Source organism: Phaseolus vulgaris, chromosome 9 (genome assembly GCF_000499845.2).
Source record: "Phaseolus vulgaris cultivar G19833 chromosome 9, P. vulgaris v2.0, whole genome shotgun sequence".
Taxonomy (NCBI): Eukaryota; Viridiplantae; Streptophyta; class Magnoliopsida; order Fabales; family Fabaceae; genus Phaseolus; species Phaseolus vulgaris.
In genome coordinates, this window is record NC_023751.2 from 37,032,436 (window position 1) to 37,060,418 (window position 27,983).

General features: G+C 33.6%; 4 protein-coding genes across 4 annotated transcripts; 3 read left to right on the plus strand and 1 right to left on the minus strand.

Annotated features, from left to right (window-relative positions):
- On the minus strand, positions 1-3,447 carry LOC137821919 (bidirectional sugar transporter SWEET17-like). The gene is made up of 6 exons (XM_068626723.1): positions 3,085-3,447; positions 2,949-2,985; positions 2,641-2,851; positions 2,098-2,259; positions 884-1,003; positions 1-283 (listed from the first exon to the last, which is right to left on the minus strand). Exons 1-6 carry the CDS (start codon positions 3,116-3,118, stop codon positions 110-112), a joined length of 738 nt encoding a protein of 245 aa, XP_068482824.1. The 5' UTR covers positions 3,119-3,447; the 3' UTR covers positions 1-109.
- Positions 3,448-5,044: 1,597 nt separating this feature from the next.
- On the plus strand, positions 5,045-9,148 carry LOC137822460 (uncharacterized). Its single transcript, XM_068627347.1, has 4 exons — positions 5,045-5,323; positions 5,368-6,395; positions 7,275-7,715; positions 8,725-9,148. Exons 1-4 carry the CDS (start codon positions 5,045-5,047, stop codon positions 9,146-9,148), a joined length of 2,172 nt encoding a protein of 723 aa, XP_068483448.1.
- A 3,914-nt stretch (positions 9,149-13,062) lies between these two features.
- LOC137820374 (uncharacterized) lies at positions 13,063-21,289 on the plus strand. Its single transcript, XM_068624432.1, has 3 exons — positions 13,063-13,316; positions 13,448-13,553; positions 20,865-21,289. Exons 1-3 carry the CDS (start codon positions 13,143-13,145, stop codon positions 20,945-20,947), a joined length of 363 nt encoding a protein of 120 aa, XP_068480533.1. The 5' UTR covers positions 13,063-13,142; the 3' UTR covers positions 20,948-21,289.
- Positions 21,290-22,515: 1,226 nt separating this feature from the next.
- LOC137821716 (uncharacterized) lies at positions 22,516-27,351 on the plus strand. Its single transcript, XM_068626443.1, has 3 exons — positions 22,516-23,133; positions 23,263-23,368; positions 27,115-27,351. The coding sequence occupies exons 1-3, from the start codon at positions 22,966-22,968 to the stop codon at positions 27,195-27,197; spliced, it is 357 nt and encodes a 118-aa protein (XP_068482544.1). The 5' UTR covers positions 22,516-22,965; the 3' UTR covers positions 27,198-27,351.
- Positions 27,352-27,983: the final 632 nt, after the last annotated feature.

Sequence of the window (27,983 nt, forward strand, 5' to 3'; positions counted from 1 at the left end):
TAAAAAGGATTTGAAACACTCTCTATTTGAATTAACTAATTGAGTTTAGGTTTTGATAGTTTGAAAATATGAAACAATAATGGAGAAAAAGAAGGTGAAATAATGAAAACTAGGTGGCCCAGTGTTCCCTCTGATGTGACTGGTTATTTGGCTGAGAGATGAGTGGTTCATGTTGCATCCCTTCTTCCAATCTCTTCTCTGAAACTTTTCTTCCACCATTTCTGTAGATGCAATATAACCCTAATTGCATGGCCCCCAGCAAAAATCCAGTTCCATTTGGCACCTTTTGTTTGCATGCAACAAACTAGTGATTACTACTTCAAGGAAAAAAAGTGTTTTCTAATTTCTTTTCTATATAAGTATGATAATATCCATATCTTTTACAAGTTCTGAATATTGTACACTTCACAAAATGAGTAATAGTTTAATGATTATCTATGGTGAAGAATCAGATTTTATTCATTAACATTTCAATAAACATATTGAATAAGAATTAATTTTGTGGAAAAAATATTATTTATGATATATTCACTATAAAAAATTATTAAATAAAAATTAGTTTTAGAGAAAAAATAATTAATTAGATATTATTTTATAGACTAAAAAATTTATTAGTATTTAAAATAATTTTTTTATTATTAAAATTTATAAACTATTTTTTAAATTGATTTATTAGTGACCAATTCCTTAAACTTGAAGATTATTATTATTCAATCTCTAAGAATAATTTTCTTCTAGTATTATATATTTAGAAATAAAAGTTTCTATTATATTTTAGATAGTCATTATAAAAATTAAGAAATTTATGAGATGTGAGTATTTATGATTGGAATATTAAAGATCTTATAGTGAAATTAAATTTATGAGAGAATGCAAAACTTACCCCAAGGATAACATCACGAACAAGAACAGCATACAACAACCAAACGCCACCGTTTAGAAAGAAGAAAAAGGAAAGCAAGAATGGCATGTATTCCACACTTTTTGTTGTGACTACTGTTTTCTGAAAAATAAAGAGTATATGTATAAGAAGACAAGAGTTAAAAAAAGAAAAGAAAAATCAAATTAGAAAGTAAAGAAAAAAAAAGCATTCATTTTTTACATAAAGTTTCATAAAATAGTTCATATTTGCATGGTGTAGGTAAGACAAAGAGGAAAATTTGTAAGCCAGATAATAAATTATCTAATTGAATACATGTTTCAACCTAGATGGACACATTATAGCCACAAAGAAAGAAGGATATTTATTTTTTTGTTTAATTGGGAGTTATAATTAAAATGTATAAAATAAATAATGTCTTGTTTTTTTTTTTTAAGAATGATATTTTTTTTAATAAAAATGGCAATGGTAATTGATGTCCCATTTTAAAAATCTCAAATAAAAAACTATTTTTCTTAAAATAAAAAAATTACACACTCCCTTTTAATTTTCCTTCAAATTATTGGTCCCAATAAATCTCAAGTGGGAGAAAAAAAGATGGAGTTTTTTTTTTCTTATTTGAGGTTTTTTTTAAAAAAAATACCTAAATCTTAATGATGAGGAATGTACAAATTGTTGTTAAAATAGGTTTTAAACAGCTCTATATAATGAGAATGTGAATTTAAAGTTTAACTTAATGTCATAAAATCGACTTTTCAGATAAGATTTACACTCACTTATAAAAAATGAAATAATTTAATCTTTAGTACGATGTTCAAAAATATCTCTCATAATTATTTTTTTTCATATAGTTTTTTATTCATGTTGCAAGTAGTGGGTGGAATGTTATTTTATCACGTGCTGGATCTAATTGAAGAAATGCCATGATTGATGGGCCAGTGGGAGATGCTCTTGAGAAAAAATCAGCCCTGTGGGACACTAGCTAGGTCAATATCATAAACAAGAAGATGAGAGAAACAGTATCACGGACAAGGACATTTTGGAAGTTTTCTAAACTCTAAATACATATTACATATTACATATAGGTGTGTGTGAATATTAATTAATTACATGTAAGTTTGAATTTGTATGTAAATTTTGGATATTAATTAATGTGTATGAATTCAAGAAACTAGAGATTTTGATTCTGATAGAAAACTAGATTTGGTGAAACTTACCATGACAGAAAGAGGTGAAGAATACATGACAATGTTCAAACCTGCTCCCATAACACCAACAGCACCACTACGACCATCTCCCTGCAAAGCTAGCAGAGTTGTAGCTACTGCTGCTGCAAAGATCACCACATCCAAAATCACAGCCAGAATCGCAGTTCTAACCTGAAATTGAATCAAATCAATATATCAAGTGATGAACTATGAAGAAACAGGCTTATTTATATAGTAAATAAGGCTTTAAAAACAAATAATGTTGATCATTGTCCATAAGAACTTATTTACCGTATATCGCGCAAATTACTAAAATATAATAAAAAATTTTAAGAATGAGAACTAGCAAGTTACACTTAAAAGAGTAGCTTAAAAATGAACAGTGTTGATTTTCTAAGATGTGAGTGATCACTGTTTATAAAAAGTTATCCGAATGTATTGCGCAAATCTCTCCAGATATATCAGGAACTTTTCAGAAAATTTTGAGAATGAAAACTAACAAACTACTCTTAAAAGAGTAAGAATCCAAATTGTAATAATATACATACACACCCTGATACTTTTTTGTGCATATATGAGAAATAGAATAATATAGATTATCTCCACCAAGATGCCAAAACCATTAACAGTTGCAACGAGGTATTCTCCGGGCTTTATGGTTCCATAGTAAGTCCAAAGAGAACAGTTAAGCAATGTGCAAATGTATGGAAGGCTAGAGAAATCTTCAGTGGATTTCTGCTTTATTATTTTCCAAAACGTTGGTCTGCATCAGTTAGCAATGAACATGAGATTTATATATATATAATCTGAAGATGAAAGTAATAAAAAGTGAATATTGTTATAGGTTTAAGAGAACTAACACAGGAGAAAGAAACATGAGAATTGAGATGATGTTACCTGCATCAAACAAAGAAAAGACACTATTATGAAACACCCTTTTGGGGGCATAAACCAAGATTGGTACACACCAACTATCGAACATGTGGTGTGTGTTACCTATGACTCCAAAAATGAAACTTGCGTCTTCCATGATAGTTTGCAGAAGAATAAAGAAGGTTAGTTCGAAAATGGTTAGTTTTAAAGTCTCTTTCTATATATGCATATTTATGGAAGAAGATGGGTGAGAAGGTGGTGTGTCAGTGTTTTGGACAATAATTGAAACTTTGACAGCGAAAATATGATACAACAACGTTAATGTAAAACAAGAAAAATTATTGTTCCTAAATGGTATAGCTGGTAGAGTTAGGGCCACTAGTTGAGACACTTCTTTTCATTCTTAAAATGTGTGTTTGAAGTTGTTGGGCTGAGTTAACTTGTTATGCAAATTAGCTCTTATAGCCTCGTACATATACTTGCTATGGGCTTGGTGAGGAAAATTCAGTGTAATTTGACACTAACGTGAATGTTCAATTGTAGAAAAATTATGAATATGAAATTCGTTATTATGGACACTACTTTATTTTTTCAAAATAACTAAAGTTGTCCTTCACATATACGACTTGACTTTAAGCTATGTTTGTGATGCACACCCAAGTCTTAAACACTTAATGCGACTTTAGTTTTAAAATATTATGTATGTGACTTTGATTAAGGTACTAATTTTATCAATATTTTTTTAATTGAAATTGTATGACGATTTTAGAGTACATATATTGTTGTTAGTAAATAATAATATTTTATATGTAAGAAATTACGAGCTTGTAAAGGAGGTTTCTGTGGGAATGAGAGAGTGAAGGTAAGAAAATTATTTGGATAAAAAATTTAAGTAAACCAAAGAAATAAAAGAGTTTGGGGATAAAGAATGTAAAAAGTTTTAATAAAGTTTTAGTAGCCAAATGGATATGGAAGTTGAAAGCGGACCAGACAGGAACATGGAGAGAGGTGGTGAAGTCTAAATATGTCACAAGCGTGAGAAGAAGAAAAGCTAATCATAGTAGGTCACATTCTTGGCGGTGACGAGATTTGTGTAAAGTCTGTGAGGAAGGTCAATCAATTAGTTGGTTTCATGATATGATTATGGGGAAGATATTCTATTATGAGAAGGCAAGTGGTTAGACAATATTTCCTTGAAACAGAAATATCCTAGGTTGTATCTTATCTCAAAAGATAAAAGAGAAAATAATTGAGTAGGTTGGTTAGTGGAATGAATCAAGATGGGAATGAAATCTGAGCTAGAGAATGATAACTTTTGAATGGGAAAGAGAACAACTTACACAGTTGATAACATACCTAAATACTGTTGTAAAACTGTGTATATTGTAAAACGAAAAACAGAGTGTGATTTTGCGAAACGGAAAAACAGAGAATGTGGCTTTGATTCATGAACCCTAATACAGTTTTGACTCACGAACCTAAATGCGGTTTTGATTCACAAACCTAAAATTCAGGGTTCAGTTTCCTTGTTGCACGATTCACGGAAACCTTCGTGCAAGCGTTCCTTTTCTCTTCACTCACGATCTGTGCAAGGGCAAAGCGTGAGACTCAGACCTTCGAAGAATCCGTTCTTCTCGGGAGGTTGTGTAGCTGGGACCTGGAGTAGTGCCGTAGATGACTGTTGGAACGTGGGTTGTGGCCGTTTGGGGCTGTTACTTTTTTCCCTATATAAGCAAGGGTTCCCCTCATTCAGAAAACGCATCTCACTTTAACCTTCTTCATCTTCTTCACCCACCAACAACACCTTCTTCTTCCTCCCACCTTCTTTCACTTTTTCACTTTCTCTCTCCTCACTTACTTTATTTGAATTATTATTATATTTCTGGGTTTCATTGGGTATTACTCTTTTAAGAGTAACTTGCTAGTTCTAATCCTCGAAAATTACCAGGAAGTTCCTGTTGTATCCTGGGGGACTTGCGCAATATACCGCGGATAAGTCCTTACGGACAGTGATTACTCACGCCTCGAGAAACCATTATTTTTGTTCGTTTTAAAGCCTAATTTACTACAATCGTAAGGATTTATGGCTGAAAATACGAACGACAACAACAACGCTACTCAGGGAACATCAAATGTTGTTTTCACAACGCAAACCATTTTTGCGAAACCATTTCTAGATGTCTCAAAGATTGAAGTCTTCACCGGTCAGAATTTTCGACGTTGGCAAGAACGCGTGTCCACCCTATTGGACATGTACAAAGTTGCTCTTGCACTTACAACTTCCAAACCGACTCAACCACGGCTGCGAAACAAGTTGACGATTGGATCCATGCAAATAAGGTATGTCGTCACACTTTACTCAGTATGTTATCTAACGATCTGTTTGATGTTTATGCTTCTTATAAGAATGCGAAAGATATTTGGGATTCTCTTATCCTCAAATATACTGCCGAAGACATCGTCAGACAAAGGTTCATAATTGCAAACTACTACCGCTGGGAGATGATCGAAGGTAAAGACATCAAAATCCAGATAAACGAAAATCACAAGTTGATTGAAGATATCAAAACTGAAAGCATAACCTTGCCGGATGAATTCGTGTCCGAACTCTTAATCGAAAAGCTTCTGCAATCTTGGACGGATTACAAACAACAACTGAAGCACAGACACAAGCAGATGACACTATCAGATTTGATCACCCACATCATCATCGAAGACACAAACAGGAAGGAGTGCGCTGCTGCAAAGGCCAAAACTTTGTCTGCCAAAGCAAACGTGGTAGAAGACAAACTAGCTCCAAAAAGGTACAAGAAAAAAATTGATCATAAAAAGAAATATAACAAATTCTCTCGTACCAATGGAACTAACCCCACTTTCAAGAAAAAGGGTAATTGCTTTGTTTGTGGAAAGTTAGGTCATCATGCACCTCAATGCAGACATAGGGCCAAAAATGGCTATCCTCCTAAGGCAAATCTAGTCGAAGGGGAAAATACTATTGTGGTAATCATTTCACAAGTAAATCTTGTGACAAATGTGAGCAAATGGGTGGTAGACTCTGGGGCTACCAGACACATCTGTGCAAACAAAAATGTGTTTACCTCCTACACAAGTGTGGGGGATGGAGAAGAACAAGTATATCTCGGTGACTCCAGGACAACTCCTGTCCTAGGAAAAGGAAAAATTCTTCTGAAGCTCACATCTGGTAAAACTCTGGTTTTGAGTGATGTGCTACATGTGCCATCAATTAGAGTTAATTTGATCTCTGTGACATTGCTAAGCAAAGTTGGGGTTAAAGTGTCATTTGAATATGACAAGATTGTTATGACAAAAAACAATGTTTTTGTGGGAAAGGGATATTGTGATCAATGCCTTTTTGTATTGAACATTTCTGAAATTATGAATGAATCTGAATCTTCTGCTTATATTGTTGACTCGTATGATATATGACATGCTAAATTATGACATGTGAATTCCTCGTATGTTATGAAATTGCAACGACTAGGATTAATCAACATGCATGACAAACAAAATAGTAAATGTGATGTATGCGTAGAATCTAAAATAACGAAGAAAACATGTCACTCTGTAGAACGTCAAACTGAAATTCTTGGTTTAATTCATACCGACCTTGCTGATTTAAAACAAACAATGTCTAGAGGTGGTAAAAATTATTTTGTAACTTTTATAGATGATTTTTCTAGATACACCAAAGTGTATTTAATTAAGCATAAGGATGAAGCTTTTGACATGTTTTTAACTTATAAAGTGGAAGTAGAAAATCAACTGAATAAGAAAATTAAGAGAATTAGATTAGATAGATGTGGTGAATATGTTTTATTTAATGATTATTGTGTAAAAGAAGGTATTATTCATGAAGTAACCCCACCGTATTCACCTGAGTCTAATGGAGTAGCTGAAAGGAAAAATAGGACTCTTAAAGAAATGATGAATGTCATGCTTATTAGTTCTAATGCTCCTGATAATTTATGGGGTGAATCTCTGCTTACCGCGTGTTTTTTTGCAAAATAGGATACCACATAGGAAAACTGGTAAAACACCCTATGAGTTGTGGAAAGGTTATCAACCTAACCTGAAATACCTAAGAGTGTGGGGGTGTTTAGCTAAAGTGATGTTACCTGATCCTAAGAAAAGGAAAATAGGCTCTAAAACATCTGATTGTATGTTCTTAGGATATGCAGAACATAGTGTTGCCTATAGGTTTTTAGTTCTTAATAGTGATATAATTGAACGTAACACTATAGTAGAGACGAAAAACGCTAAGTTCTTTGAACATATCTTTCCTCTAAGAGTAGTGGTACATCTGAACAACTTATAGATAGTGCTAGTGATACCTTAAGTGAGGATGTTAGGAGAAGTAAAAGACAGAGAAAGGAAACATCTTTTAGAGATGACTTTTATACTTATCTAGTTGAGAATGATCCAATAAGTTTTGTAGAAGCTACTAGTGCTCCTGATGCTAAACATTGGGATAAGGCCATTAAAACTGAGCTTGATTCAATTAAGAAAAATAATACGTGGACCTTAGTAGATCTGCCTAAAGGAGCAAAACTCATTGGTTGTAAGTGGATCTTTAAGAAGAAGTACCATCCTGATGGATCCATACAGAAATATAAGGCAAGATTAATAGCTAAAGGGTTTACTCAAAAACATAACATAGATTACTTTGATACTTTTGCACCTGTTACTAGGATTTCCTCTATCCGTGTGTTGCTAGCCTTAACATCTATCCATAAGTTAGTAATTCACCAAATGGATGTTAAAACAACTTTTCTGAATGGTGAATTAGAAGAGGAAATTTATATGACTCAACCTGAAGGATGTGTAGTTCCAGGTCAAAAGGAAAAAATATGCAAACTTTTAAAATCTTTGTATGGTTTGAAACAAGCACCAAAACAATGGCATGAAAAACTTGATAATGTTTTACTTCGTGAAGGTTTTTCTACCAATGATGCTGATAAATGTGTGTATTTTAGATCTGAAAATGGTGAATATGTCATTATATGTTTGTATGTGGATGACATGTTAATCTTTGGTACATGCAATGATATAGTTTTTCAAACAAAATTGTTTCTTGGATCTAAGTTTGAGATGAAAGACATGGGTGAAGCAAGTGTGATTCTAGGAGTTAAAATCATAAGGAAGGGAGACACTACAAGAAAATCATAAAATAGAAACCAATATTTAGAAACCAAAATAATTAGTTGCAATAGTAACTAAATTAGATACCATTTTAGAAACTAAACAAAAAATTGGTTTCTAAATTAGTTTCTATTATTTTCTATTATTGTTAAATAGTTTCTAAATTGGTATCTAATTAACAACCAAAGTTTTAACTACCAGATATTTAGTTTCTAAATTTGGTCTCTAAAACCTTGGTTGCTAATTAGATACCAATTTAGAAACTAGTTAACAATAATAGAAAATAATATAAACTAATTTAGAAACCAATTTTTTGTTTAGTTTCTAAAATGGTCTCTAATTTAGTTACTATTGCAATTAATTATTTTGGTCTCTAAAAATTGGTTTCTATTTCATGATTTTCTTGTAGTGAGATAGTATATTACTATCCCAAGAAAAATACACTGCGAAACTTCTTAAGAAGTTTGGTTATTATGACTTCAAGTCAGTGAGTACTCCTTATGATGCTAATTCTAAATTAAAGAAGAACAGAGGATAATCTATTTCTCAAACTCAGTATGCCCAGATAATTGGGAGCTTATTGCATTTGATGAGCTTTTCTAGACCAGATATTGCTTATGCAGTAGGTAGATTGAGTAGATACACTCAATGTCCTAGTCAGGATTATTGGGATGCACTTGCAAGACTCATGAAATACTTGAGAGGTACAATGGATTATGCCATTGAATATAGTGTATTTCCCGTTGTGCTAGAAGGGTACAATGATGCTAACTGGATCTCTGATTCAGATGAGACAAAATCCACTAGTGGTTATGTATTTACACTTGGGGGTGGTGCAGTTACATGGAGATCAGCCAGACAAACTATTATTGCAAGATCAACAATGGAATCTGAGTTTGTTGCTCTAGAAATGGCTAGTAGTGAAGCTGAGTGGTTGAAAAAGTCAGAACGGAATCTGGAAGATCCTCTGACAAAACCCTTAGGGAGAAAAAATGGTTTTAGAAACATCGAGGGGAATGAGACTTAAGCCACTTGCAAACAAACAAGTGATGGAAACCCAACCTTTGTGATTGGAGATCCCATGAATAAGGTTCATATGGGTAAAAACAAGTCACTTGTTAGTTCTGCTAGCACTGATATTGATTTAAAATCAATTTTGTCCATTCCTATGGTGTGTGTGAAAGTACTAGTTATTGCATTATCGAGACGATAAACTTTGTGGTTAAAATTCAGAGGTAAAAGAGTTTTAACGATTTACAAAGTTTTAATGATTTTCATATCCTTTATGGATGGTGTATGATTTGCAACATACACTTGATGAAATCACCTATATGAGTGTCAGTGGGGCCGCTTGCATGAGATCTTGACAAGATCTCTATAGCACTTATGAATACCGGGCACACGCATGGCCTAGTAGCGCAACACAGCGATAACAACAAGTAATGTGGGGGTGTATTATGATTGATAAACCTCTAACACATACTAAGTGTCTTGGTTCATATAGCTTGCTATACCAACTACACTATGTGTTACGTTCATCAATCTAAGACTGGTTCATATAGCTTGCTATACCAACTCTTATGCATTACATCTTAGATGAACCCAGAAGTTTTCTTTCTTTATCTCTATGTTTTATCTTTTGCAATATGTGGGGGATTGTTGTAAAACTGTGTATATTGCAAAACGAAAAACAAAGTGGGATTTTGTGAAACGGAAAACAGAGAATGTGGCTTTGATTCATGAACCCTAATATAGTTTTGACTCACGAACCTAAATGCGGTTTTGATTCACAAACCTAAAATCTAGGGTTCAGTTTCCTTGTTGCACGATTCACGGAAGCCCTCGTGCAAGCGTTCCTTTTCTCTTCACTCACGATTTGTGCAAGGGTAAAGCGTGAGACTCAGACCTTCGAAGAATCCGTTCTTCTCAGGAGGTTGTGCAGCTGGGACCTGGAATAGTGTCGCAGATGACTGCTGGAACGTGGGTTGTGGCCGTTTGGGGCTGTTACTTTTTTCCCTATATAAGCAAGGGTTCCCCTCATTCAGAAAACGCATCTTGCTTTCACCTTCTTCCTCTTCTTCACCCACCAACAACACCTTCTTCTTCCTCCCACCTTCTTTCTCTTTTTCACTTTCTCTCTCCTCACTTACTTTATTTGAATTATTATTATATTTCTGGGTTTCATTGGGTATTACTCTTTTAAGGGTAACTTGCTAATTCCGATCCTCAGAAATTACCGGGAAGTTCCTGTTGTATCTTGGGGGACTTGAGCAATATACCGCGGATAAGTCCTTACGGACAGTGATTACTCACGCCTCGGGAAACCATTATTTTTGTTCGTTTTAAAGCCTAATTTACTACAAATACTGGTAGAATCCAACACAATTCCTTAGTTTGGGCAGCTAAAGAAGGAGAATTGTTTTCAGTAAAATCTGCTTATCAAGTTCTACATTGTCTACACCCTTTGAAAGCAGCCAAGCAATGGAAACTTTATGGGAAATAAAAGCCACCCCCAATGCTTTAATGTTAGCTTGGAGAATCCTGAAAGGGAAAATACCAACTAGAACTAATCTATAGAGAAGATGAATAAACTTACCATCCTCTATGTGCCCCTTATGTAATCAGAAAGAAGAAACGGTTAACCATCTATTTCCAGAATGTAGAATAGTCTTTCAAGTGTGGTCTACGACGTATCACAACCATATGAAACATCATCTTCTACAGTTCGTTTTAGTGCGAAGAGAAATCGTGTTTGGAAAGGGGTTTAGGTAGCGTGGTATGGAGCACCTAGAATCAAAGGAATGATGTGGTGTTCAAAGAAGGAAAGGTGGATGCATAAGAGGTATTTAGCCTTGCACAACTAGAGGCTAGGACTTGGATGAGGATGAGAATAAAGAACTTCAACTTTTCCTATTCCAATTGGGTGCTTTACCCTTTAATTTGTTTTCATTCCTTAGGTCCTTAATGTTTAAATAGATGTTGCCTAGGGAACTCTTGTGGTAAACTGTGGTTGATGGAAGTGGTGGCAGGTTAGGAGAATGGCATGGTGTTATAGGAAGACTCAAGGAATATATGTGGAGCGTCTAAGGTTGATAACCAAGTAAGAAGGAATGGTGTGAATGGAAGGATTGCAGCACTTTTGAGCAATAATAATTTAAGTGTCACTGTTGTTGCTGCACAATAAAAGCTGCATAATTGCTGCCTAACTACTGCATAATATTTGGGTAAACAGTTTGGCTTATAAATAGCAATATATAATTGGTAAAATCTAGCTAGAACTACTTAACCTTCTTTTTCATTGTTTCTTAGGATTGAACTGAGTTTGTTTATAAAAGGTTGTCACACTCCTGTTTTGTTTAATTATATTTATTTATTATTGATAAAAAAAATTATATATAAATTAAAAGTTGTTAATTAAAAAAAAAATGAAAGTTGAAATATATCACTTCATTTTTATTCATAACATTTAAAAAGGATGTTAATTTTATTGTACAAGTATGACATGGAATTCATATAATGTTACCCTAATAATTTATATTTATTTTAGATAAACTATATGTACTATGCCACTATGCGTATGCTTTTCTTGTTTTATTTTACCAATTTTGTATAATAATATATTTTGTACTAAATTTACAAAATACATAATTTAACACATACTTTTAATGATTTTTTTAAAAATTTAATTTACTATAAAAATATATCTAAAAAAAGATTGCAATCACACCTGGACAATAATTTAAAACAATGACACACAAAAAACTGTGTTTGTTAAGGTTCATCAGTTGTTAAACTAGAATTAAAAGCGTCTAAATTTGTAAGTTGTAAAGAAATAAACATAGACTTACCTAGATGTTAGAATAAGTTCATTTTCTACATCTTCACTCGAAAATGTGATAACTATGGATATTGAAAAACTAAAATTTGGGAGTAAAATTAGTTTACATTCCTCAAAATATTTATTTTAATTTTTTAAAAATTTAATACAATTTTCTTTCTTATATTTTAAAAGAATAATGTGTGTTCTTAGTCTTTTAAAAGAATAAAAATACATTACATTTTTCTGTTATAAAAAAATAAAGTGTCATTAGATTATATGAGTTTTACAAGAAGAGTAAGAGACTCTTGTGCTGAGTTATGAAATATATTTTAGAGAAATGATATTCCAACATCAAATGTAGGTTAATATGTAAAAAAATTGTTAACATCAAGTAAAAAAAAATCAAATTAATAATGTAAATAATAAATATGAGTTTAAATTGTCATTAGTATAAATATTCTGATAAACTTTAGGATATGAACTTGTTTCGGTACGACCAATATATAGTCTCACATAATTTAATGATTGATATAAATGACAGTTTAATTACACATTCCTTTCTTAACTCATCGAGACGTCTTTTAAAGATAAAATCGTGACGGAACATCGATCTTCAAAGCGGACAATATCTCAAATGCAACTATTGATCTTAAAACTAATATTTCCAAAAATGCATGACTTATTTCCATGGACACCATACCATATAGAACTTCATCTTTATACTCTTTTGATAAAAAAAAAAACAAAAAATTGTTTATTAAAATAATCTCCCTTCTTCACTTAACCTTTATGACTTATATGGTTTAATGTGAGGTATAATGGGGGTAAAGAAAATTTTCCACTAACCACATTAATACAACTACCTCCATCAATAATAATAAGAATACATAAATTATAAATTTTCATTTATGAAGCACCTAATATAAAAAATGTATTTTATTTGAATTTCATCAATCAATATATCAAAAATTTACAACATTTAAACTCAAAGTTAAAGACATAATAAATCTAAACTCAATAATAAATCTAAACTCAACTCAAAATGTGAAAAATATAAAAAAGTTAGAAGACAAAACAAAGATTTTTTTATTATTATATATATATATTATTCGGATACGGTTTCAAAAAATCACGCCACCTGATTCCGTCACTTCCCCTAAAAGCTAGCCAAAGCTGATTCGAAGATAGAGATAGAAAAAAAATGAGTGAAGAAGCCAAAAAGGGCATTGCCGGACCTCTAACGGCGAGGCCCAACACCGATGACCGGAAGCCGTTACCCTTACCGGCGCCGGCCGTCCCTCCCAAGAAGGTCATCATCAAGAGCGCCGACATGATCCCCGACATGCAGAAGGAGGCCGTTGATATTGCTGTCGCCGTTAGTTTTAACAACTTTCTTCTCTTCCATTTTCTTGGTTGCATGGTTCACCCTTTTGGATTCTGTTTCTGGGTTTGTTTTTGCTTGCTGTGTTGTGTCGTAAAGCCTTTACTTTTTTGCGGATTAATCAGGCCTTTGAGAAGTACAATGTAGAGAAAGATGTTGCGGAGCAGGTAAAGAAGGAGTTCGATAAGAGGCACGGTCCCACTTGGCATTGCATCGTTGGTCGTAATTTTGGTATTTCATTTTGTTCTTTTCTTAATTGTTATTATTTGTATTCAATGATTTCGGTATTCGGGTAGACTTGGGTTTTTGGTTTCTCTACTAGAAATCGAGTGGATGTAGATCTGTGTAAGCTAATTCTTGTTTGCTTCTCTGCATGATTGGACTTTAGAAGGGTTGCTGAAACCTAGGTTTTTGTTTTTGGCTGCATATGGTTGATTTTCTAGTTACGGAATAAGATTTTGCGGCCTTCTTCTTAGCTTGATTTTCCAGAGGAAAATTGTGAGCTGAATGGTATATGAATATGTAGATTAGTTGGTGTGATTTGTGTTGCATTTATGAGTCACCATGACTTATGTACTGTTGTGACAGATAAGTTGTTCCACTTTGATTGTGCCATATAAGCTGTAGAGGATGGGATTTTCCTTTGTTGGTTTCAGAAGTCTTTTCTTGAATTAGTGTTTACTGGAGGAGAAAATGGTTGAATGTAACGTTGACTATTTACATTTTGACAAATGCTCCCTGATATTCCATGTTAGTGCTCTATCATTCTGGTCTCTCAAAATTTATAATAGCTAGGGGTCTGTTTGGACAAGCTTCTTTTTCCCTAAAAGGTAAGCTACTCAAATGCAAACTTGATGCATGGAAAGGGCCAGTCACGTGGGATGAATTCACCGATGTTCTACATTTGTACAGAGGGAAATTATATGGTCTATCGCTTGGATTAATAAAGAGCTAATGACACTAGGGAGTGCTGGGATTCTCTAGTAGTATCTAGTTGGAGATTAGGAATTCAAGCTTGAAGAAATTATGACTGGATGAGTTGTTTTGCTGCGAATGAAGGGACTGTTTCTATTATATCTTCTTCCCTGCACTGCGTGTTTGTCTTTCATTTCCATTGAATATCTCAATGTCAACAGGCCAACAGGCCTGTTGTTATTAACAAGAACCTTTTTCTAGATTGAAAAATTATTTACAATTGATGCTTTTTCTCAAGTCATAAGTATTATCCTGTGCAATTAATCTTTCTAGCATCATTTACAGTCCATAGTCTCTGGGGCTTAATCAAACTTACACTCTTTTTTTGATCTGGCAAAGTAGTTAGTCTGTAAGTATGATAAAGCTTCAAGGTTTTGAGTAGTCAATTATCTTACTTGAGATAGAAGTATGGAAAATATGCTTAAGAGAGAAATTTGTCTCTAATCTCACTCATTCATTCATTCATTTATAGGAGTTCCTTACATCAAAGATACAGAGAAAGTAATGATTAATCCTACACATATAGTTCAGATAGTTAATATGCATAAGTTACACAATTATGACAATCTTTCACATCTGTTTTCAGTTACCCTGTTATGTCAAGGAAATATGCCTCTTAGACCAACTCTATGAGCAGCTAGTTATGATTGATATAGTTAGTCAGTCCATTAGTGGGTTACATAGTGAGTCAAGTTCATTATGACTCATGGTTGAGAAGGATTTTATCTTGTGATTTGAGAGGGAATTTCATAGGCCATAATGAATGTGTTTCGGAGGAGAGGCAAAGAGAGGGATAAGGGAGTAAAGCTAGAGGAAAATGGGCCTAAAAAGGACCTTTGGGTGTATGAAAGTAGAAAGAAACTTGTGGCAAGCAAGGAGAGAGAGAGAGAGAGAGAGGCACTGGGAAAGGAAATAGCAGAATTGCCAGGTGGCAGTGGGAGAATGGAAGAGGGGGATGTGGGAGTCATGTCATGCTAGATGGTAGAGATAAGGATTATTTGGCGGTATAACAAAATGGAGGGTGTTGAATAAATTATCAAATAGGGTCAGGGTGATTTTATGGTAAGGAGAGGAGCTGGTTCTCTTATAGCAGTTTAACCTCCTTACCTACTGTCTTTCATTCTTCACACTGTAAGGAGCATTGCTCTATTCCAATACCATTTAAGATTTTTTCTTCATATTTTTCTTCAATTCACTGCAATAAGGAATTCATCTGTAGGTGGGAGTGTCCTCCTAATATTAATAGTTGTTCAAGTCTTGTTTCATCCGTAGGTGGGATGTCAAAAGCTTTTTCAAGAAGCCACTAAACTACCTCCTACTAGAAGACGTGATCATACAATAGAGATAAAGGAAAGCCCTCAAATACCAAATATCAAGCCCTATAGGTACCCCACCATCTAAAGGATGCAATAGAGATGTTTGTGAAGGACATAACTAAGTGTAAGTCCTTACACTATCTTTGATTTTAGATTAAAAAATGGGATTTGGAGTTTTGTACTGATTGTAGAGCCCTTCCATAGCATTACTACCCTCAATAAATTCCCAATTCAGGTTATAGAGGAGCTCTTGGATGAATTGTATAGTGCTATCATCTTTTCAAAATTGGTTGTTAAAATCTGGATATCACTAAATTAGAATGAGTAAGAGAGATATTCATAGGATGAAGTTCAGAACTTATGAGGGATATTATGAATATTTGGTTATGGCCTTTGGGCTGTGGTGTCTGAATAAACAATGGCAAGTCAAGTGTTAAATAAATTGATACAAGATTTGACAATTAAGTCTGGTGTTAATCCTATTTCATATCCAAATAGGGTTGTTTGCAGCATGAGTGGAAGCTGTTCATGTCTGCACAATCTAACACAATCATGTCCGTTATAGCATATTTCCACTTTTCACCATGGGGTGGTCACGTGGGGGTACTCAACTTATTAGAGGATTGTGGTTGTTTTCTATTGGGAAGGTACGAGAAAAAGTATAGAAAGTCATACGCAGAGGTGTGAGGTTTACCAGCAAAATAAATATCAAGCTTTGAAGCTTGCTGGTCTGCTACAACCTCTTCCAATTCCTACTCAAGTTTGGTAGGAGTTATTGATGGATTTCCTGGGAGGGTTGTGCACAAATTAACTAAATCAGCACATTTTCTTCCTTTGAGCCATCCATTGTGGTAGAAGGTGTTGGTGTATTTATTTCAGAAATCATTTTCCTTTGTGGTTTTGTGAATTCCATAGTTTTGGGTATGTATAGGGTGTTGTTCATGAGTAAATTCTGGAAGTACTTATTTAAGATGGCTGACACAAACAATGGATGGGCAGAAGGAGGTCACTAACAGGACCATTGGGTCTTATTTAAGATGCTTTGTGTATGGCTATCCTAAACTCGTGGAGTGGATTATGTGTGGGAAGAATTTTGGTTTAAAATTGTTCTCACAATGTATCTCTTGGTATGGATTCCATTTAAGGCACTGTATGAGAGGGATCCCCGCCCTTGGCATGCCCCCTCACCTGCCACCATAGTCAAGTATCATCTCGTTGGAACTTTAGTACGTGAAGTGGATCATTTGCTTTTGGAAAAAGATGCAATCCAATAAGATTTGATCAACAATTATGCAAGGCTCAGAATTCTATGAAGTTGTTGGTAGATAAGAAAAGAAGGGAAGTCAAATTTGACATAGGGGAGGAAGAGGGTTTATTTGAAGGCGCAACCTTATAAGTACAAGTCCTTTTGAAGTTAAGGAGAGGATGATTGGGCAAGCAGCATACACGTTGGACTTGTCTGCGCATGCAAGCTGGTCTTACCTTGCCATGTCGTCACAAATTCCTTGTAGAATGGTGGGAATTGCAGGTGATGCCTCAAGAGATAGTGCAAGTGCATAGGTTGATGAATGGAACCACTAGTATTGGTTAAGTGGGTTAACCTCCCTGATCATGAGAATATATGGGAGGCAGTGTTCTGGATAAGGTTTCGCTGATTTTCACCTTGAGGACAAGGTGAAATTTATAGTTTTAGTATGGATTGGCCTAAATAGGCCTATAGGTGTATGAAAGGAGAACGAAACATGTGGAAAGTAAGGATAGAGAGTAGTGGGAGTGAAATGACAGAATTGACCCGTGGCAGTGGGAGAATGGAAGAGGAGGATGTGGTAATCATGCTAGAAGAGATAGAGAAGGATTATTTGGGGGGGAAATAACAGAATGGAGGGGGCATAAACAGATTCTTGAAAAGTTTCAAGGTGGTTTTGGGGTTAGGAGAGGATCTGGTTCTCTCTTAGCAGTTTATCATTCAGAGCTAGTAATCTCAGTCTTCATATTGTAAGGAGCAGTGCTCCATATCATCACTGTTTAATAGTTTTCTTCGTATTTGTCTTAAATTCACTGTACTGAGGAAGTCATCCTTATGTGGGAGTGTTCTCCTAATATAAATATCCATTACTGTTTTTGTTTCAATTTGATTTCTGCCAGAATTCATAGTGTTGTGGGAGAGCCTTAGTCTCTTGAAAGTTCATGGAGTCAGTTGTACTCTTTTCTGTCAATAGAAAGAAACTATTATTTCTACTATTAACAAACTGCTATTGATATTGCAGACCTAGACTAGCTTGCATACTGTTCTGTTGGATAAATTTTTAGTACATGTATGAGAGTAGAATTTTATAGTTTTCAGTTTTTCATTTATTTGCTTAGAAAGACTTTGTAATGTTCAGTATCATCCCATGTGCTTGTGAAAATTTTCTAACATCCATATATAAGTTTAGTTGCACTTGCTCAATATTTCAAACTTGAATGTAATGTTCAGATTCAAGGTCAGCCACTAGGATTTTGTGATAATGAGTGTTTATATGGAAAATTACTTCAATTGTGAACCTTTTACAGAAAACTAGTTTGTTAAATATATGATTTGATTACATTAAATAGAAAATTAGGATATGATATGATTTTATTACATCAAGTAGGAAATATCTTAGCAAATATTTATCACATTGTTAGTTATTCATTTTGTTCCTCATTATTGTATCTCTCGGGTAACTGCCATTCTCTCCAAGCATTTTTGTTCTCTGGTAGCTGTCATGCCTAGCATTTTTGTTCTCCAGGACCCTTTGAGCATTTTGCTTTCTGGCATCCACTTTGCTCTCTGAGCATTTTTTCTCTCCAGCAGCTTTAGGGTCCTCTGAGCACTTTTTGCTAGGCAGTTTTCAGGCCTAGCAAGCATTTTTGCTTTTCAACAGCCACTGTGCCCTCTGAGCAATTTTGCTCTCTGGCTGTTGCCCTTGGAACTTTATCATCTCTATAATACTTGAGTATATGCTCTTGGCACCTCGCTGTCCAACACTAATTACCATAAAGCATTGTTAATTGTATTACTTTGTTTGTAATTACCTTTTTGCTTGAGTGACATCTTTAAATCACAAAAAGCACCTGATCCTGAATTGTGTCCATATAGCTTGAATATTTACATCTCGATCTGTCTCTTCACTACATACTGAAGATTCAAGCTACCTAAACTAAGCACCCTGTTGTAGGGAGTATGGAATTGTATAATATTTGCATTACTAAGTAAAACCTATTCTTAACCAATGTTATTAAATGGTGGCTATGGTGAAATTTCCTTTTAGCTTGAGTGACATCTTTAAATAACAAAAAGCACCTGATCCTGAACTTTGTCCATAGATTCAAACAACCTAAACTAAGCACCCTGTTGTATGGAGTATGGAATTGTAGTCATATTTGCATTACTAAGTAAAACCTAGCCTTAACCGATGTTATTAATTGGTGGCTCTGGTGGCCCCATAGAGGTATGGTGTGGAAGTTTTGTCACCATATTCACCATGGACATATGTGATAGCGGTGGTGACACCTATGATGGAATATCAGTTTTATTTTTCCAAAAATATGGTTTTGGGCTTGACACGTTTTTTGAACAATCCCAAGCTTGAATACATGAGAATGGGCCCCCCCTTTTGCAAACGAGGACCTTCATGATGCGAGAACCCTAAACTGTGAAAACATTAGAGAATGAGGCTACTTTCATTTTTTTCTTCTTGTACCTTCTATTTGTTTTAATCTTCCTTTGTCATCTGTTGTTCTACTCTTCCCTTTTCGAAAATTCTACTCCATCTAGTTGCTGCTCTGTTTTTTATTTTAAATTTCAGAACCTATTATTTGATTTTTGTTCTCAGATTGCTTATAAAACATTGTTCCCAATTATTTCACTTATAGAATAATCTCAATCACCCAAATCCGAAGCAATGCATCCTCAAACTTTGTTATTAACACTAAGAGTAATAGGTCAGACATAAGATGGGAACACTTCACAAATGTCAAAGAAAGTGTGTAAAATGAAATATTATTGTTTTTGTGAATTATGTTTTAAGACTTTATGCGAGGACAACCATGAGACTTCTATAAATACTTTGTCATTATGCTATTTTTAATATTATATGTCACTTTTGCTGTTTATTTTTTAGTTTATGTCTATATATAAAAAATTTGTCCGCCATGGCTTCTGCCATAGGCTGCCACGCTGTTGATAACGTTGGCCTCAACACAATCATATTGTTTATCCATATAATACAGGTTCAATAAAGTTACTTGTTTACTGATGACTGTGTGAGTGTGTAGCATAACTTCTCTCTTATGCATACATAGGAGAATTGGCAATGTGATTTGGAATAAAGCACAATATAAGCAGACTAAATTTTGAGTTTTTTTAATTTCTTTAGTAAAATGGTGTGTCTAAACATTCAATGAATGGTAAATGAAGGTGATTCTTCTCCCATCATTTTTTAACTTTAAATATCTGTGGTGATTCTTTTCCCATCATTTTAAATCAGTTTTATGGTTAAGAACTAAATTTAAGAAGAAAACAGTGTTTCATTGAATAAGAGTATCACCAGGGTTGAATTATTTATTTACTTTCCCGACTCTAACTGGTCCTTTCATAATACCCAGCTTTTATTAAGCTTAAATTTCTACTCATGCTTTTGTACCGTAAACATAGTCTCAGCCATGAGTAAAATAGAAGAAGAGGTACTATTTATACAACAATTTCCTATAACATCTCTTTTCACTCTATTTCTCCCCATCACATCACTCATCTCCACACTTCTCTATTGTCTTATCCCATTGTTATAAAATTGTAGGAAGTTGTATGCAAATAATTTCTCTAACACGAATCACGTTGGACAGATAATCCTATTTGCAGTTTCTTTTTTTCTTTTTAAAGCATTTTACAGTTACTGATGTTAACTTTTAAGTGCATGTTTGGATGATCTGGGTATTGACATGGTTTATGATCTACTTTATTACATTCTCTTGTCAACACATCATAGTCTTGACGATGAGATCCAGAATTTTGAATACTGTCTTCTTGATGCACAATCTTACCCCATCCAGTACCCTACGCACTATTTATTAGCTTTTTCAATGAAATTCAGACAATTAAAGCAAATAAGGACAAAATTGCTAGTTCTTTCTAGCTTACTTGTATTCTTTGTAAGAGTTGTAATGTTTAGAAGAACAACACAATTCATTACTGAAGTGCATCCATGGACTTGTTTTCCTTTTTTTGCAGGCTCCTATGTGACTCATGAAACAAACCACTTTGTTTATTTCTATTTGGATCAGAAAGCGGTTTTACTCTTCAAGTCTGGCTAGTCCAATTGTGGTGGCAAAGAAGTTGACAACAATGAGATTTGTCTTGTGATTATGCTCATGTATTCAGTCCTCCATGTATCATTGTGCTTGTATATTTGATGTCATGTAAACTAGTTATCAGTTTGGATATGAATTCAAGGATCACTTCATTTTGAGATTAGTGTTTTTTTCTTCTCAGGAAATTTTTAAGAAGAAAATATTATTTTAAAAAAGGTTTTCTGATGCATGTAATAGTATTTTCGGAGATATTGTTTCATGGAGTGTTTTTTGCATTTTTGGCAGTATTAGGTAAGAATATTTATTCCCATTCTTCTTAAAAGGTTATAAAAGAAGCTTTGGACATCTTTCATTCTCAGAAAAGTTATATATGGAAACAGGGCTTCCCCCTAAGAGGGTGTGGGAAGGTTAGATTTCTACAGGAATATGAAGTTATTTTTATAATATTCTGAAACTTTCATTTTAGTCTTTATTTGAAAATTTAAAAAGTATTTCTAGAAATATTAAAAGTTAATCAAATAATCTTTAAGCATGCTTAATAATAACATCTCAGTTATTATACTTCAATAAATATATGATTATTGTAACATTTCAAGAATGTATGATTCTTAAGAATTTATTTACCCAGTACACAATTACAACACATCTTCATAACCTCTGTTTTCAAATTTTTACTTGTCAACTCTTTTATTATTTGATGCCTAACGCGCTCAATTCCTCTTCCTCTTTTCCTTCAACTTCTTGTTTTCCACTTCATTGTGTCTTTGGAAACAGTTACAGGTTTGAAGTGTTTTTGCATATTACAGAAATTTCAAAGTGAGTATAAATTTTATGCATCTCATTTGAAAAAAAAAAAATCTTTTCACAATGAATAATAACTTGCAACCCATTTTTTGTATCTTCAAAACATTATCTTAGGTTCTTGTTGCTACAAGATGGAAAGAGAAGGTTATGGGATATATTGTTAATAACACAAACTATTGATTCTGTTCTATAACTCTTGTGAACAAATATTAACAGAGATGCATGCATGATGTCATGAAGGAGGAGGAATAGATGGGGTTTCACCTTAAGTAGATGTTTTGGTACCGCCAATAGTTCTATATAACTATAGGAGTCGAGTTCAATAATAGTTTATATATTTTTTTCTCTTTAACCTACTGGAGCGTTTTTAGAAGATAAAATCGTGACAGATCATCGATCTTCAAAGTGAATGATATTTCGAATACGGTAATTGACCTTAATAATGTTATCTCTCAAACTTGAGGTCGAAGCAAAGAGAGAAAAAAAGATAAATTAAAATGTTTTTTGAAGATAAAATCGTGACAGATCATCGATCTTCAAAGTGAACGATATCTCAAATACGATAATTGACCTTAACAATGTTATCTCTCAAACTTGATATCAAAACATAGAAAGAAAAAGAGATAAATTGGCTAAATCTTCCCATTGGTTACTTTCAAAACAGTTTGCTTAATATACTCTCCTTTGAAGAAAAAGAAACATTCAGCAGTAAGTTACAAAAACAATAACTTAATATTATCAAAATTTCTAATCAAATGGTGTGGCCATGCATGGTACCAAAAGACAGAAAACAAAGTTCATCCGCACAAACATCATTCTATCAATCACAGCCAATGCTGCACCTAATTTCTGTCGTGCAAGGATTCGCCACCATTATACCACACCAACATATTCTTCAGAATACAACTTTATTTTCGTCAAAATAAAATTCTTAAATTCAAAAAGCACTAATTTTATTTATTTATTTCATAATAAAAACAACATATTCTCCAAACCAGTGCCTATGGTGGGCCTCTTGCTGAACTCCGAAGCATTCTCTGGAGCGTGTGGTGTGGTGTTGCTGTTTCTACACTAACCACTGCAACTCTTTTCTTTCTTCTGCATTTCTCAGCTTAGCCACAACCCCACATCGCTTTCACTTCCCCGAAACCCAACATAATCATCATCAAAATTTCATATCACACAGGTAGATACAGAGAGAGAAATTACATAAAAAAATGAGTGAAGAAGTGAAAAAGAACATTGCCGGGACGCCAACGGCGGGGCCCAACACCGATGACCGGAAGCCGTTACCGGCACCGGCCGTTCCCCCGAAGAAGGTCATCATCAAGAGCGCCGACATGATCCCCGAAATGCAGAAGGAGGCCGTTGATATCGCCGTCGCGGTTAGTTTTACGACTTTTCTCTCTTCCTTTTAATTGTTTCATGGTTCACCCTTTTGGATTCTGTTTCTGGGTTTTTTTGTGCTTGCTGTGTTGTGTCGTAAAGCGTTGGCTTTTTGACGGATTAATCAGACCTTTGAGAAGTACAATGTGGAGAAAGATGTTGCGGAGCAGATAAAGAAGGAGTTCGATAAGAGGCATGGCCCCACTTGGCATTGCATCGTTGGTCGTAATTTTGGTAATTCGTTTTGTTATTTTTTATTCTTATTACTTGTTCTCAATGATTTGGGTACTTGGGTATACTCGGATTTGTGGTTTAGGTTATTTTTCTCTGCTGGAAATTGAGTAGATCTAAGGTTATGTAAGTTGGTCCTTGTGTGTTTGCTTCTGTTGGTGGTTGGAATTTAGAAGGATGCTGAAACCTAGGTTTGTTGTTGTTGTTGTTGTTGCATATGGATGATTCTCTAGTCGTGGAATAAGATTTAAAGGCTTTCTGCTTTTTTATATTCTCCAGCAGAAAATTGTGAACTGAATGGTATGTTTAGTTGAGTTGGTGTGGTTTGTGTTGTGTTGATGAGTCACAATTACTTATATACAGTGGACCTGTGGTGTGTGGTGACAGACAATTTTCCCCCTATGCATTGCTGGGGACAAATGCTCCCTGATATTTCATGTTAGTGTCGGCAACTTGATGCATGTAGGGCCTGTCATGTTGGATGAAATGTTCTTCAATGATGTTCTGTATTCTTCAACATATGGTATAATTGATAATGAGCTAAAGAAAATTAAGGGTGCTACAGTTTTCAAGTTATATCTAGTTGGACACTAGGAATTCATTCTTGATGAAATTATCACTGGATGAGTTGTTTTGCTGCGAATCAAATTGCTGGGCCATTGCTTTTATATCTTCTTCCCCTCATCATCTATCTGTCTTTCATTTTCTATGGATATCTCAGTGTCAACTCTCCATTCTGCAAGCCTGCTGCTTGTTAACAAGAACCTTTTGAATATCGAAAAAATATTTACAATTGCTGGTTTCTCTTGAGTCTTAAGTTTTTTCTGTCAAGTTCAGTGCCATTAATCTTTCAAGTATCATTCAGCCATAATCTGAGGGTTTTGCTTGAATATTTATGTTGTGTAATTGCACAATGTTATTATTATTATTAATGTTATTATTCAAGTTCATGTTGATGAAATTATTGTATCTTTTCGTGATCTGGTAAAGTAGTTAATATGTGGGCATGATAAATCTTAAGGTTTTGAGTAAGTCTATGGTTGGTCTCTTTCTGATGTTCTGCTTTTCAAACTTTTAGATGATTCACTAGTTGATATTAATTTTAAAGCAGAACGAAGAGCTCTTTCTTTCATGGATTATCTTCTCTATTTGTTTTAATCTTCCATATCAATTTCTTGTACATGTATTGTGTAGAATTCAAGTTTTAATCTTTTAAACTTGGGTGTGATGTTGATGTCAGAGGTCAGCTAATAGCATTTTTTGAATAGGAGTTTAGTTATGTAAAAACCATTTCCTACTGGGTTGGGTTGGCTTTATGGATCAAATGATGTCATTTCGTGTTGCCAAAAACAAACTATTTGGAGATAAGGTTGTTCATAAATTTATATAATCTATTGCAAATTTACAATTGCAAAAATTAAACTGACAAACCAACTACCAAAAATACTGAAAAATCAATCTACCTTGTTTCCCTTAGCAGACTCTTGTTATCCAATTCATCCATTCTTGGTCTTATCTGTTCTTGTAATACAAGTTCAACAAAGTTCTTTGTTTTCCATTTACATTTCACTTCATAACATAACTCCCTGTGTTATTCGAATGTAGGATTAGCTATGTAATGATTGGCATTACAACACAACGTAAGCAGAATTAAATCTGAATTTTTCAAAAAAAATTAGTAAAATGGTCTCAAAATGTGATTCTTCCATCATTATTTTAAATTAGTGTTATGCTTATCATTAAGTATTGTATTACAATTTAATCATGAGCATTTGTTTCATTACATGGAAGTATCAAAGGGTTGAACCATATATAAACCTTCTTGACCCCTCTATTTAGTTAACAAATCCTTTCATAAATCAAATTTGAATCAGGCCATGAGCATAATAAAAGAAGAGTTATACTCATACCATTAGCACAACAGTTTTCTACAATTCTTTCTCCGTAACTTTTTCAGTCTCTCTCTGATATAATTATCTCATTCCATACTTCTCTGTCTTATCTTCACATCACATGATTACTTAAAAAATCTGTACGGATTTTTTGTTTAAAAATAATGTCTCAAAGAAGAATCAGTTAGGCAGATTTTGAATTTTCAAACTCAACAGTGTCGCATATTTACACACAGAAACACGAGACAACAAAAACTCATAGAAGGAAGCACTAACATGTCAGTTACTCCTAGTTTCATTTTGCATTCTTTAAATTTTTTTATACAAATATTGATGGGAATACTGTAATTAGATTAGTGATGGCATTTTACAGTGACTCATGTTAACTTCTAAAACATTGATTTACTCTTTTGATTTAAAAATTGTTTTTATGTTAATTTTATACATTTTTTTCATATCTCGTTTTAATAAGATTTAAATCATGTCTAGTATCATATCCATGTTCTGTGTTGTGCCCACGCAACCATGTCTTTTGGTAAATGTGTTAATTTAGGTCGTAACCCTAGAATGGGGTTACAATATTGTAAATAAAGTGTGTATAAACAATGTAGTCTGGTTGGATAGAGCTTTTCTTATGAAGAACCTTGAGAGCTCCTGCCATTTTGAGGCCTCAAAGACAAAATATGAAACCACAATCATGTGTATCCATGACTCTAAATCCCTCAAAAGAAAGAGTTGAAAGAAATAAATGAAATATATTTCTAAGATGTCTTTACAAATGTGATTACGGTCTCAATTTATAGACGGTTTACAACCTAATTAAGGAAAGAAAACAAGAAATAATAGGTAATGAAAACAAGAAATAATAGGTAATTAAAGCTATACAAATCAAATCACTAACCGATATCAAATCTGTCCTAATAAATAGAGAATAAGATCTGCACTTAATTGCACTTAATTACGGAATAATTATCTCCTAATTATGCAACAGAAAGGAATATCATTGGCTCAAAGCTTATTAATATTAGGATCCTTCCTTATTCACATAAATGTATTCCCTTTTAATGTCAACTTAGATAGATCTTGAGAGACATGTTGAAAATTGTATCTTAGAAGTTATGAAAACCAGTTGGAGCTATAATGGGATGGGAAACTTTAAGGGTTTTTTTACCATGATGGGGTTATTTTTTTTGGTTTTTACCAAAATGGGGTCCGTTTAAGTTTTTACCAAACTGTAAGGGTTTTTACCAAGGCAGAAGTCATGCCAAGTTGGCACGACTTCAGTATGACAGGGCAGAAGTCGTGCCAAGTTGGCACGACTTTAGTATAACATGGCAGAAATCGTGCCTAATTGGGACGACTTCTGCATATGAAGTCGTGCCGAATTGCACGACTTGCCTAAATTTGTAATTTTTTTTAAACGGATCCCATTTTGATAAAAAAAAAAAAAATAACCCCATCATGGTCAAAAAACCAACTTTAAGAACTATGCCATTAGCCCAAGCAACTATGGTTTCAAATCTAGTTTCAGTGATGTACTGTTACTGACAGTTATGATTATAATCAATTTCATTGCTATACTAATCACCACATCTCATCTTATTCTATTCTTGGTGATGAGATTCAGAATTCTGGATACCATGGAGTTTGTAATGCACAACTGTCCATAATCTAAACAAATTTTGTACAGAATCTCGTATATCACGTCATGCCATTGAACAAATACTATTCTTTTTTCAATGAAATTCAGATTAATGTAAATGAAGACAGTTTCTTGTTCTTTCTTAGCTTGGTTATATTTTCGTTACAGTCACTATTAAAGTGCATTCATTCATGAACTTCTCTTCCTTTTTGCAGGCTCATATGTGACTCATGAAACAAACCACTTTGTTTATTTCTATTTGGATCAAAAAGCGGTTTTACTCTTCAAATCTGGCTAGCTTTATTGTGGTCGCAAAGATGTTGAGAGCAATGGGAATTATCCTGTGATTGTGCTGCTGCATGCATGCACTCCTCCTTTGTATTAATTCCACTGACATGCAAAAATCTTTGCTGGACATTCTTTTTCTTGTATATTTGATGTCATTTAAACCAGTTCTTCGTTTGGATAATATATATATATATATATATATATATATATATATATATAAAAGGATTAACTTAGAAGGGTTTTCAAAAAAGAAGATATTGTATCTTAAAAAAGCAATTTTTCTGAAGCATGCACTGAAATTCTGTTTCAAGCAAATAAAAAAAATAAAACTTTTTTATAAAAATAATAATAATTAAATGTGAAACATTTTAGGAGCAGTCAAAACTTATAAAAGAAACTTCCAAAAACTCAACCTAAGATTCCTACCAACATCAAGAAGTAGCACACATACAAGGAAAAAGCTAACACAAAAAAACAATACTAAACAAATTCATATAAATTAAAGCATAAACATCAGTCAGAATAAAAAAAATATATTAAAAAAATTATGAAACAAAAACTAATTTTTAAAAATCAAAATAATTAGTTACGTAACTAAATTAGAAACCATTTTAGAAACTAAAACAAAATTTGGTTTCTAAATTAGTTTCTATTATTGTTAAATAGTTTCTAAATTGGTATCTAATTAGCAATCCATATTTTTCTACTAGAAACTAAATAATTGGTAGTTAAAATTTAGAAACTATTTAGCAATAATCTAAACTAATTTAGAAACCAAATTTATTTTTAGTTTCTA